We start from the raw sequence: 14,027 nt of genomic DNA, 5'->3' as shown, positions 1-14,027 counted from the left end.
TTTCAACCATCCCTTTGATAAAAAAAAAAAAAGACCCTGGAGAGTATGGAGTTAAATCTTGAACACTATCAGTTCTTTTTGTCTTTCCTTCTTTGTGTCCTGGAGGTATGAAAGGAATTCTTTCTAAACATCCCTACAAAAACAATGTCATAAATAAATGGGAATTTATTAAGGGGAAGGGAATTGTGTAATGGTTTGTATGATGGAAAGTGGATGGTTTATTTCATCCTGTGGAAAATAGGAAAAAGAGGGGAATGGAATAGTAGGGAGCTATGCTAGAGCAGGACAATGAACAAAAAAAAAAGAAGTGGAAAGGCATCCAAATGGGACAGAATAGTTGAAAATCTTGAAGATGAGAAATTAAAATGGGACAAAGAAGTCAATGGAGGAGATAGTTAAGAACTACAGTATAATGAGTTTATCGAATGGAGAATTAATATTATTATATTTGTAATAGCTTCAGGCTTTCAGATTCAAGAATACTTCATTATATACAAGATTGCTCTTGATAATTAAATGTGAATTGAACATTGTAAAATAGGGGAGTAACATAGTTATTGATCTCCTGAATTCTTTCCTTCTTTCTTTCTTGTGTATTTGTTCTAAGGCAGAAGAGCAGTAAGGATGAGGCAATTAGGGTTGTGACTTCTCCAACGTCACACAACTAAGAAAAGTCTGAGGCCATATTTGAACACAGGATCTCACATCTCTAAACTTGGCTCTCTATCCACTGGGCCACCTAGCTCCCCCATTAATTCTTTTCTAAACTGAAGAATCTTTAATGCCAAAAATCGTTCCCTAATTTTTCATTCCTCTCCTTTTAAATTTGACTACATGATGCTAATGATGTAAATGTATCTCGAATTCCGTTGGGACTTTTTTTAAAAATGCAGTTACAATTAAAAATATTACTATCATGGTGATCGTTTCCTAGCTCAGGACCACATTTCCTGGATAATATCACTTCCACTGTAATTGAAATGGATCACTTGGAGAGACTACATGGCTTCAGGCTAGACTACAATTTTCCAGTTTTGAAGCAAAAATGCAGAAGTGAAAGATGCGTTCACGGGGATTCCTTATTTTGGCCAACGAGCTGTTAAATCTGCACCAAATGAGTACCGCCAGTATTCCAGGCTGAATATACAGCCTGAAATACAAACATAGCAAGTCAATAAACAAACAAACAATAAATAAATTTTTAAAAAATCAAAGGAAGAGGGGGAGGGGACTCCAGTTTTACCTCAGCGTTTGATGGCATCTGGGAATTGCCGAGGGCTCAAAGATCGTTTATTTATTTAATTATATTTGCCTTCCATAACTTGGTAGCTGGCACAAGCCACCTAGTGACATCATGGAACTCAAAACCCAGATTATGGCTAGCGTCGGTCACGCGGTGTCGCTGGCTCCCTCTCTCCCAGACCCATTCTCCTCCCCCTCGGGCTCTCCTCTCCTCCCCCAGGTCCTCCCTTTTTCCCCACCCCCAGCTTCAAGTCCAATCCCTCTTTCCTCCCTCCTTCCGCCACTTTCTTGCTCTTGGTGTCCCGCTGTGGTTGCAACCTGAAAGCTCTTTTGGTTTGTCGGCAAGCAGAGGAAACCGAAGGGAAGGAAGGGACTGAGGGTAGAGGGGCGTCCTAGAAACCGCATCGGCCAGAGCTGCAGGAGGAGAACCGGCAGGCAGAGGAAGGCTGTTAAGCACTCCGGCAAAGTTGGGTTCCCGTTTGCGGGAACTCTGAGCGGCCGCAGAGGCGGAGTAGCAGCGGCTGCAGAGGCAGTGGCGACCCGAGTGCGGGTCCCAGAGAGCCAGGGGAGGAGCTCAGCCATGAAGATGAATGCGCCCTGGACCCGATTTTATTCTAACAGCTGCTGCCTATGCTGCCATGTCCGCACCGGCACCATCCTGTTGGGCATCTGGAACTTGGTAAGAACGGAAAGGTTTCCCCTCGGGGCGTTGGGGAGAAATGATGCAACTGGAAAAGTAGAGGTGTCTGAGCTTCCCCACCCCGGCCGCTTTAGAGTTTTAGGTGAATTCTTCCCTCTGGTCAGTGGGGGTGGGAGTGGGGTCACAGGTGGGAGTTCCACCTTCCCCCGGGGCTCCTCTGAAACGCTGGTTCCTCACTTTTTCTGGGGGAGGAAAGGCGAACGTACGCCCCCAAGGATGGAATGGGAAAGGTGTGCACCGGGCAGAATAGCAGGGAGAACTGGCGCCTTGGGGCGCGGGGTTAGGGGAGGAAATGTGGGCATAGAGGCGTGCCAACTGAATGATCCCAGGGATAAAATAGGGGGTTCTTAATCTGGGATCTGTGAACTGGGATCTTTTAATATTTTGATATCTGCGTTTAAATAGAATTGGTTTCCTTTGTAATGTTATGCATTTTATTTTGTGCCTTTAACTACATTATTCTGAGTGGATCCCTAGGCGAGGTTGCCCTAGAGGGTAGGAGGGCTATGACACAATAAAGGTTAATGAACCGTTAAAAAAAAAAAAAGCTCTTGAATAGGACTTAAAACCCTGCGTATTTTCGCAGGTAGAGGTTGGGGGTAGGGTAGTGGAACGGAACTAAAACAAAAAACAACAAAAAATCCTTGCTTCCTGGTTCCTAGCTCCCTGAAATTACTCGACTACTTTCCTCTCTAGTGGCATAGCTTTTTGTTATCTCCCCCACCCCCTTGTTTCCCTAGCTCTTACGTCAGTGGCTTGTGGATTTCAGCAGTTCGAGCAGGGTCTATCCTTTGGACTGGGTGTTTCTGGAGATAACCCTTCTAAATGGTGTTATTATTAGAAATTTAATTCCTCCTAAGAGTGTAATTCCCTCTGACTGCGCTAACTTGTGGCAGGATCCTCTTCTCTCCTTAAGTCATTCATCTCTGGGAAATCCCCTCCTGGAGGACTGGAGTATTTGGAGTACTTGGTCTGCTGGGAACCAAAGCTTCCCCCTGGAGAACTCGCATCCTGCTTTTGAAAATTTACCTTCTGTTCAATAATAATTACAGCTAGAGAGTCAGAAGTCTCTCAGACAGCCTGAGTAGGGGCTTTGTATCACTAGAGCTAGGGAAAGTCCCCCATTCTCAGAAAATGTACTGAGTTTCCCAAATATTATTGACTTTAGCAATGGAGAGGTTTTTTTTTTTCACAAAATCATAAGGACTTTATGTTGTAGAGACGTTTAGAGAGAACCCACTGAGGTTACTGGGCTTTTTGCAGGGATATATATATATTTTTTTAGGTTGGAGCATTTGGCATTTTTGCCCTCATTGCCAGACTCCTGTTTTCAAATCTTCTGAATCACTGATTTGTAGGTGCCTTTCTAGTGTTAGAAGTTTTGAAGGTTCTTATCACAGTCCCCTGAACTTTGGGTTTTTTTTTTTATTTAATTGTTTTGTATTTGGCTGGCTGGTTTGGTTTTCCTTTGTGCTGGTTTCAGGATGGTTTTAAAGAAACACTTAGGGGAAACTTATCAAGATACTGTTACTGCCTCTTAATCTACTTATTTTAAGAAGCCATTTTGCACCCATTTATCTGTTTCCTCTTTAGTCACTGGAGATCAGTTTTCTTTTTTCCTTAGCAGTGTAAACTAAGCTGGACTTTTTTTTTTAACATTTGGGTACAAATTTTTGTATTTTCAGGAGAGTTGATGAGACTTATGTGAAGTTTTAAAACTCTAGGTTTACTTTCTTAGTCTGCACCAACACTTGTGCAAAGAACTGAATTTGAGTCCATTGCATCACTATTGTAAGAGTATGGGGCCATTTTTAAAAGCAAAGTTGATTTAAAAGAAAGACAAAACTTGGGCAAGAGAGCATCTAAAAATTGCTTTGGTGAAGTCAGATGGACCTTTTTACTGTAGATAAGTTCTTAAGCATAATTAAAAATATCAGTTTGCATTTTAAAAATCCTTTAACACCACTAATAATATCCATATTTCATAACACAGACATTAGATCTTGAAGTAATTGGGTACTGATTTCATATCTTTCTTATAATTAAATATGAGGTTTTAAAAGGAAACATGTTTGTAGCCATTTACAATTCTTTCTGCACTAAGTATAGCTCCAGCTTTCCTTTTGAGTGAGCATATATTGTGCTCACATAATTTTAATTTCTTGCCTAAAAAGCTTTTGAACATTTTTTTCAGGGTGTGGGCCTTTAACAGTGCAGCATGAATGCAGATAAAGCATCAGTGTGTTGGCTCAACTCTCACTTTGGTAAATGCCAGGAAATCCTTTAGATAATTAAAGGGAAAAATGAAGATGCATCAAATACAGTTAATATATTTATTTATATTAAAACTGTACTACTTTGAACAAAGGACTTTGGAGTCCTTTTGAAAATTACCAATTTGAAGACTTGCAAGTACATGAATGAATAATTTAAAAAAAAAAAAAACCTAGGGCACTGCATCAGACAAATGCAGTATGGAATATACAGTTATGATAAATCTACTTTTTATAATCCAACAAAATTTAAAGTATTGGTGTGATAAATATTTTAGCTAGTACTTGAACACTTTGTGAAAATCATTTATTGGTGAGTTGGGAGTTATATATAAAGTCCTCAAAAATCTGAATTAGTAAACAAGACCTCTACATATTTATATTATAAAATCCATTCACTACAGCCTCCTGGTGGTGCCTCCAGGTCTTTACTAAAGTCTATACTCTTGTTTTATTATATACATTGCTGATGAGTTTGGTTATCTGATTTTCAAACCCTTCAACCTTCCTTGCTGATCGGCAATAAATAAGAAAAAAAGAAAGGGAATGTTGATAAAGGCAGCTCTAAGAGTTAGCAGAGATAAATGAGAGTTGATGGACTGACAAAAGAGGAAACAAATTATGAAAAGTAGACAAGAACTCAAAGTCAGAAGCCTGGAGCCATTTAGTATTAGAGCAAGCAGTTCTATATGTTTCAATAAATCTTGCGCAATACAGTAAAACAAGTGATGATAACAAAATAATGTCCCCAAGTCTTTGGGGAGAAAAAAGATGCAGTATCCTATTTTTAAAAAGGTAGGTAAGACAGATTGCCCTCTAAAATGGTCAAACCAAATAAACTGATTGTTTAAAGGAGGCATATCCCATACTATACAGAAAATTCCGCTTTCAACAATGACTCCTTTGTCAATTATAGATAGAGGAAGTCATTTTGTAGAGAGCAACAGTTATACTCTAATGTGAAGGACTGGGCAGTCAAAAGACCAGCTTTAACACTGCTGTGTGACCTTGATCAAATCACTCCAAATCCCTAACTTCAATTCCCTCATCTGTAAAAAGGAAAGGCTTGGACTAAAGAATATCTTTTTTTTCCAGTTCAAACATTCTATAGTTCTAAGTAAATCAGTGAGCAAAATACCAAATATTCATTTAACTCTTTTCTCCTTCAGTTTCTTCATTTTAAAATAATGGTATCTACCTCAAAGTGTTGTAAGCTTAGAATGCTATATAAATGTTAGTCATTTATCCATCCATCACCCATCTATCATCTATCATCCATTCAGCTGATCTATTTATTGTTACATTGTTGGAGGGAGAATCCAACTCAGATGAGGCAATAGATCCAGAATTTAGCATGAGGCCTGGTACAAAGGTAGGTGCTTAATAAATATTGATTGAATTGAATTGACATCCTTTTTTGTATTTACTCATACTCATGTTTCCTTCTGTTGTGGGAGAGCAAACTTGCTGTGGAAAAGCAAAGGCCAGATTCTCACCCAAATAATTGGAAGCTCAGACTCCATTCATCTGAAGGCATGAAAGTGTTTATTTAAGAAAGATAAAAGAGTGTGTGGCCAGGGAGATAGAATAGCAATTGCAGAGATCAAAGTTTCTAGATTTATTGAGGGTGTAGGGGATTACCTCCTCCCACTCTTGAGAACTCATCACCTTTTCTCAGAATTTTCCTCCTCTGGGTGTTTTGGCTAAAAACTCTAGAAAATGGGTGTTAAAAGTGGCAGGTATCCTTTCAAATGAAAGTGTGTTTTTAAGGGTCTACATGACATAAGGTAAACTTAGGACACAAAAAAAGAACGAAGACATGCACCAGTTTGGGGAATTTCCCCTGACTTCAAAGGCCCCTCCAGTGTACATGTGGTATATTCTCTCCTGTGTTCTGCTTAACATCACCTGTCAATTTGCAAGATGTCTCAGATATTCTCTACGGGTTTGGAATGTCTGGCAAGCCTTTATCAGTTGGGTAGAATGGACAGTGAAAGCATAAGGTGCTCTATATTATGGGTAGAAAGAATGGTATTAGTATATACTTTTATTTATTCTATTTTGCAATATTTGCTAGCTGGCGAAAAATTCAGGGTTTCATCTCAAAGCCCAGGGTCCTATCTCCATCACTGCTCACTCCAACCACTTCCATATAGGACTTTTGTGAGGAAAGGGCTTCATTAGTTCTAAAGTGCTGTACAAATGTGAGTTGATATCATTCATTCTTTTTTTTTTTGATCCTAACCTTTTGTCTTAGAATCAATACTAAATATTGTTTCTAAGGCAGAAGAACAGTAAAGGCTAGGCAATGGGAGTTGTGATTTGCTCAGGGTCACACAGCTAGGAAGTATCTGAGACCAGATTTGAAGCCAAGTCCTCCTGACTCCAATTCTGATTCTCAATCCCCTGAGCCACCTAACTGCCCCATATCATCATTCATTCTACAAACATTTACTTGGTGTCCTCTACTACCTTAGAACCATCAATTATTAAGCAAGGGCCCCTCTTCAGTGGACGACAATACTGCATTAGATTCCGTATCATTTTGATCATCTAACAACCTTTTTTTTTTTTGAGTGGCTTCTATATGTAAAATGAAGTAATTTGCCCATAATAATAGCAAGTCATTGTCAGTGGTGGGATATGAACCCAGATCTCTCCTGTTCAATTTTTTTCACTAGTGTGCTATTTCTAAGAATATGATCCACTAAGGTAATTTACAATCTAGCAGGGAACTTAAGGCACCTGGGAAAAACAAATGCCTTAACTGGGCATTGTACAGAGTGAGTGCCCAAAGAAGGCTATGGCAGAGAATAAATGCAATGAGTTCATAAAGAAGGTTAGTATGCCAGCCTAGTTTTGATATGTAGAGAACAAGTAGCATTTTAACTGGCCTTTTGAAGAGCAGAGGGATCGTGGGCCAGTGGAAATAGCACTGACTATAGTCTAAGGACCTGTGTTTGAAATCTGCCTTTTTGATATTCATTACCTTTGTGACCTTGGGCAAGTCACTCACTTTCTTTTGAGTGCCAGTTTTATTTCTGAGGGAGCTGGTCTGGATGGCCTCTGCGTCTCATCCAACTCTAGCTATTTGGATCCAGTCAATTAGACAATATTAGCAGGGAGAGGTGGAAAGGTAGTTGGCATGATACACACAAAGACGGAGAAGGAAAAAGTGCATATTCTGAGAGTTGATCAGTGTGGAGCAAAGGTTTGTAGTAAGGGAATAGTTTGAGGTCAGTTTGAAAAGATACAAGACCATTCTGAGGAAGGCTTTGGATGCCAGAGTAAGAAGAAAAAATCTTTTAGGCAGTGGGGGTGGGGAGGGGAGCCTATGAACATTTTTGAGAAAACCAGATCAGAACAGTTAGGTCACACAGCCAAGAGCTCGAACCTAAGTTCTCCAACTCTAAATTTGCTTTTGAGAGTTCCATGTCCTTATAACTGTCATGTATTTGTAATATGACACTCATTATGACATAATATATTTTTACAATAGAAGGCAATCAATGTAAAGGAATGATGAAGTTGTAAATGTATGAACAGAAGAATCTATTGGCTTTTCACTTCTTAGAAAAAGAAATGATAATGGCTTATACAATGGATTGGAGCAAAGAAAGACAAGGTGCCTGGTTAGAAGATAATTACATTAGTTCAGAACTAAAGTACCTTAGACTGGAATTAAGGGGCATGGGGAATGAGGGAAAAAAAGCCACAAATGCATGATGCCAGTGAAGAGTTCACAGGGCATTATGCTTGGCTAAATGGAAGAGGGGAGGAATCAGAACTGACTCAAGTTTCAAGTCTATGTGATGGGGAGAATGATGATGTAATTGAAACGAACTGGTTTGGGAGTGATGCGCAGAAGAAAAGATGATGAGTTTTATTTTAGACATATTGAATTTGAAGTGTTGCTGTGTGGGACTTAGGGTGAAAATATACATTGGGTAATTACTTGTAAATGTGAAATGGAAGCACAAAGGAAAGAGTCCTCTCTGGCCCATCTTATTTTCAACCAGATCCAAGGAAGATGTTTTTGCAGACTCACTCATTGACCTATTTCAGTATGTTTAAACTGTGTTTATCCCAGCCCAAATTTATCATACTGTAATTTAAGGACAGCTAGGTAGTACAGTGGATAGAGCACCAGACCTGGAGTCAAGAAGACCTGGGTTCAAATCTGGCCTCAGTTATTAGCTGTGTGATATGGGCAAGCCACTTATTTGCCTCAGTTCCTCATCTGTAAAAGAGGGATACATTGGAGAAGGAAAAGGCAAACCATTCCAGTATCTTTGCCATGAAAACCTCATAGAAAAAGTCCATGGGATAACAGGCTTATTATTCACTTTATGATACTGTTTCTCTTATATAAACTGATCTATTTTTTTACTTATTTAGAAATTTCAAGAAATCTACTTTGAAAATTTGGGGGTTTTATAGGCCTGTGTGTTTGCCTCCACCATAGTCTTAGTCTGATGCCACATCTTTGATGGTTATGTCAGTGGAGTATAGACTCTAGCACATCCTACAAAGCTTGGCAATCCTCTCCATCTAAACTAAACCCTTTGTTGAAGGCCCAGGAGAGTCTCACTTTCTCTGTGAACCTGGCTATTTATTCCCAGTTCAGATGAGTTCTCCCATAGCCAACCTCAGTGAGAATATTGTATATATCACGTTTGACAATTAGTATTTACTAACTTGGATACCTCTTGGGCCATTTTTTACATTTTTGCAGTATTTGTTATTAATGGGGCAATAGATAAACAAGAGCATGAATTTGAATAAATACAATGTATTTGAGAAGAGAAATAAGAAAAATGTGAAGTCTAGGCAAAATGCCATGAAAAATTTGAAGAAAGAGAATTTGTCTTGCCTCCCCAGGGATATAAATTCTTTGAGGGCTGTGGCAGACATCATACATGTGTTTCCCTAACATTACCTAGTAGAGTGAAATGTACAAGGTAAATATATTTTTGAATGGATTCATAAAGCATATTTATGGGATCATTGATCTACAGCTGGAAGGGACCTTAGACATCAGCTGGTCCACTCCCTTAATTTTATAGATGAGGAAACTAAGGTCATGCATTTTTAAGCATCAGAGTCAAGATCTAAACCTAAGTTCTCCAACTCTTAAATTTACTATTTCAAGTTACATATTTTCATAATTGTCATATATTTATGATATATTGTGACATTATATACATATATTTATAATGTAATTTTTAATATAAGGCATTTAGTATAAGGGCTTAATGAAGTTTTAAATGTTAATAAACTATAATCAATATAATGGCATGATGAAGTTTTAAGCGTATCACTAGAATAATCTACATAGGCTTTTCACTTCTGCCTCTGCCTTCTTTTACAAAACCGTCCTTTTCATCGACACCATGACCTCCAATCCATTTATCCCTCAATTCTCCTAGGCTATTTTTCCAGCACTATCTCTCCTCTTCTCTCTGTCTTGGTCTGTTGGTAAACCAAGTCAATTATACACTGTCCTTCTCTTCTGAATCTAGACCCTTTATCATGTCAGTGATTATGCCCAGCCAACATTTGGCCCTGGATCACTCCCACCATTCATTGCCTTCTCTCCTATACACAGGTGCTGCTGAATAAAGATAAAGTCACTAATCCTTCTGAGTCCAGTACAAACTCATTTTACATAACCTCAAATAAGTTCTCACTGCTGCTTAGGTAATCCTACTTTACCTCCCTTGTCAACTCACTCTTAATTCACACCCCTCAGTAGCTCTTCTAAATCTTTTTATCCCTCCTCAAACTTCCTATGGTTCCCTCTCTCCACTCTCCTCTCATAATTTATAAAAAAAAAGTTGAAGCCATTCAGTTTGAGCTCCTTCTTTTTCCCTCTTCTTCATTTCCTGTTACTTTCTATCATTTTCTTCTCCTGTAATTCGTTCTCACATGAAGTAGCCTTATTCCTTACCAAAGCTAACCCCTCTACTCACTGAAGGGATCCCATTCCATCTCATCTCCTTCAATAGATTGCCTCATTAGTGATCTCCACTCTTATTACTTATATTCAATCTCTCCCTATCTACTGTCTAATTTTCTATTGCCTACAAACATATCCATGTATTCCCCATCCTTAAAAAATTCTCACTTGGTCCTTCCATCCCCCTTAATTATCATCCTATATCTCTTCTGCCCTTTGGAACTAAATTCAAAAAAGTTGGGTACAATAGGTGCCTCCAGTTGCCTCTCACTGTCTTCTTAAAGCCTTACAATCTGAATTCCCATCTTCCATCCTGCCAAAATTGCTCTCTCCAGAGTTATTAATTATCTCTTAGATGCCAAATACAATGGTCTTTTCAGTCCTCATTGTCCTGGACTTCTATTTATCCCTTGAATTGTTGATCACTCTTCTCCACTTTTTTCTCTTTAGATTTTCATGACATCACTCTCTCCTTAGTTTCTCTGTCTACCTCTATGACTGCTTCTTCTCTGTCTTTTTTGCTGGATCATCTTCTAGATCATGCTTTCTACCTGTAGATGTCCCACAGATTTCTGTACTAGGCTTGCTTTTCTTCTCCCTTTATACTATTTCATTTAATGATCTCATAATTTCTATGGATTGAATTACTATCTCTATGCTGATCATTTTTAAATCTTCTTGTCCTGCCCCATTCTCTCTGCTGACCTCCAGGTTTACATCTCCAAAAGCTTTTCAGACATCTTGAAACAGATATCCAGCAGACATCTTAAATTCAGTATGTCCAAAACATTCCTCATTATCTTTCTCCCTAAACCCTCCCCTTCCTCCCACTTTCCCCCTACGGCAGTAAAGGGCAATACCATCCTTTCAGCCCCTCAGGTTCACAATTTAGGAGCCATCCCAGAATCCTTGCTATCTCTATCACCCCCTCCCCCCATATCCAGGCTGTTACCAACATCTATCCACTTTTACCTTTGCATCATCTCTTGACTATATTCTCTTCTCTCCACTGATACTGCCACCACTCTGGTGCAAGCCCTCATTACTTCATATCCTAATTATTGCTATAGCTGGTAGGTTGGCCTGCCTTAAGTCTCTCCCTGCTCTAATCTGTCCTCCCTTGAACCACTTATGTGATTTTCCAAAAGCACAGATCCAACCATGTCACCTCTTTCTCAGTAAACTGCAATGGCTTCCTATTGCCTCCAGGAACAAATATAAAATGTTCTATTTGGCATGAGAACTCTTCATAATCCAAGTTTCCATGATCTTTCTAGTTTTTTTACACCTTACACCCAGATGTGCATTCTCTGGTCCAGTGACACTCCATCTCTGGGCTCTGGACATTTTCTTTGGCTGCCTCCCACAGTTGGAACACTCTCCCTCCCCAACTCCAACTACTGACCTTCCTTGCTTCCTTTCAGCCCCAACTAAAATTCTGTCTCCTATAGGAAGCCTCCCCTGACCCCCATTAATTCCCTTAGTGCCTATTATATACTATTTATCCAGTCCATGGCTTGCTTTGTGTGTACATACACACGCATGCATGTTATCTCCTCCATTAGATTATAAGCTCCTTGGGCACAGAAATTCTCTTTAGCTTCATTTCTATTTCCTCAGCCCTTAGCATGGTGCCTGACATAGTAGACTCTTAATATTTATTGATTGACTGCTTATTAATCAAACAGAATGATTTATGGTTAGGATTCTTTAAGAGGTATGAACCTTTTTGGTTAGATCTGGAGAAGTCTAGTGTGAAACAAGCTGACCACTCCTGGGGCTTTAAATAACAGAAAGTTCAGCATGTAGTTGGTCCTGGGAAGCATTCAAGCTTCTGGAGTTTCTAGGCTTGGGAGCTTCTATGGGAAGAAAACCCTTTTGCCTGTTGTCAGAGGGCAGTGAGAGCAGTGAAATGAGTGGCATGAGCCCAGAGGGAGGGTTATACTTTTCCCCTGGCCCCAATTAACTTATGTAGATGATTTAAAAAAAAAACTGTTTCGGAGATCGGTTAGAGAGAACTCATCCAAATGGCAGCAGAGAGAAATACATGGACCCAGATGCATAGATAGAAAGCCACCTGAGGGAAGAAGTAGCTTTAAGTTATATGACCCTTTGAACTAGAAAGGAATGCAAGTTATGGACTAAAAAAAGGACTTCAGTACCAAGAGCTGTGAGTTCAGTGTTTGACCATACACATTCTATATGTGTACCTCACAACCATTATATTCTAAGTTTAAGTCCACTCCATGAATCTATTTATATTGATGGGAAAGGATGCCTCAGCCTTTTGAGGGTGGGGGGAAATCTTTTATATTCACTGTAATAATTAGATGTTTAATGTGTATGCTTTCACTTTATCACCTTTGCTAAAAGCTAATTACTGCCCCTGGCTGATAATCAGTGAGATGCACACACCATGGGGGCTTGTGACTAGAGAACAAAAAACTACAGGGATCCTCTGAATTACCTACTACAACTCTGAGGAAGTAGGAATGATTATCCCCTGGACACCCGGAACACCAATATAAGTTGGGAGTTGGCAAAGTTGGGTGCTACATGAATAAATTAAGACCTTCAATACTAGGATAAAGTTGATAACTTTAAAATATTCCACATTATTTAATTGACCTGCTGTTTAATACTTTTTCTAATAGAATTGATTTCCAGGTATTTCAATCCTTTCTTCTCCCCACAAGACATCCTGCAAACATAGTGTCTTTCATTCAGATATTAAATCTGTAGTTGTATATAATTTTCTTTTGGTTCTATTCTTCCTGGTTTAGATGTTACTTCCATATTTGTTTCATAAAAGGAGTTTGGTAAAAAACATTTACCTGTTTAATAATTTCTGATGTCTACTTATGTACAATTTTTATAGGGCATCCTTCATGATTAGATCTAGTGCCTTCAGTCTTTATCTCTTGAAATTCCTTCAATGCCCCTATTAGCTGCCCCCTTTTCCTTCCCTTGATTCTGCCTTCCTCTGTTAAAACTACAAGCAAAAACTGTTACACACCTTGTAGTATTTAGCTCAGACCCCTTAATTTTGCTTGCCTTATTTTCTGTTATATTTTAGATATTTGTGTGTATGCCAATATTTCTTTTGGGAAAAAGATACTCTTTGAAAGCAGGGTCTATTTTTTAGAGCTTCAATATACCACACAGTGCCAGACACATTTTAGGAGGGAAGTCTGTATATCAAAGGTATAAAGGATTTCAAAGGTATGGGAACTTCTAAAATGGAATTTTCTTTCAGCAATGAAGAGCAACAACTAGTTTGGGACATACAGTCTTAAAGAGGAACCTGAGCTCTGAGATGTTCAGGGGCTTGCCTATAGTCACACAACTAGTATAGATCAGAAATGGGATTCAAACTCAGTTCTTGACTTCAAAGCTGGTCTTCTTCTGGCCATTATGCTATGTTACCTCTTCTACAATTTCTTGGTAAATATTTATTGTATTGAATGGAATGAACTTAATATTTTTATATGGCATAAAGGGAGTAAATTTAAAATTTGCAAGTTGTCACTACAATATTTTTATGTAATTGTTAGTGTTTATTTAATATCTTTGGGCAAAAAAGTGGCTATTACCTCACTATTTCAAAGAACTGGTTTAGTTGTAATTTGTTTTTTAAACTTCTGTCTCAGAATCAGTACTGTGTATTGGTTCCAAGGCAGAAGAGCAGTAAGGGCTAGGCAATGGAAGTCAAGTGACTTGTCTAGGGTCACACAGGTCAGGTAGGAAGTGACTGAGGCTGGATTTTAACCTAGGACCTCCCATCTCTGGGCCTGGCTTTCCATCCACTGAACTACCTAGCCACCCCCATCTTTGTAATTTTGAATCAAAACTG

At 38.9% G+C, this 14,027-nt stretch overlaps 1 protein-coding gene across 1 annotated transcript in view; it reads left to right on the top strand.

Annotated features, from left to right (window-relative positions):
- Window positions 1-1,361: 1,361 nt before the first annotated feature.
- Window positions 1,362-14,027, top strand: part of LAPTM4B (lysosomal protein transmembrane 4 beta) — a 103,534-nt gene continuing 90,868 nt past the window's right edge. The window contains exon 1 of the mRNA XM_007488145.3: window positions 1,362-1,921. Coding sequence (XP_007488207.1) covers window positions 1,823-1,921 — 99 coding nt within the window. The 5' untranslated portion in view covers window positions 1,362-1,822. The remainder of the gene's footprint in view (window positions 1,922-14,027) is intronic.

The sequence above is a fragment of the Monodelphis domestica genome, chromosome 3, assembly GCF_027887165.1.
Source record: "Monodelphis domestica isolate mMonDom1 chromosome 3, mMonDom1.pri, whole genome shotgun sequence".
NCBI classification, from domain to species: domain Eukaryota; kingdom Metazoa; phylum Chordata; class Mammalia; order Didelphimorphia; family Didelphidae; genus Monodelphis; species Monodelphis domestica.
The sequence above is the reverse complement of the archived record's forward strand: the minus strand, read 5'-3'. Positions and strand labels throughout refer to the sequence as shown.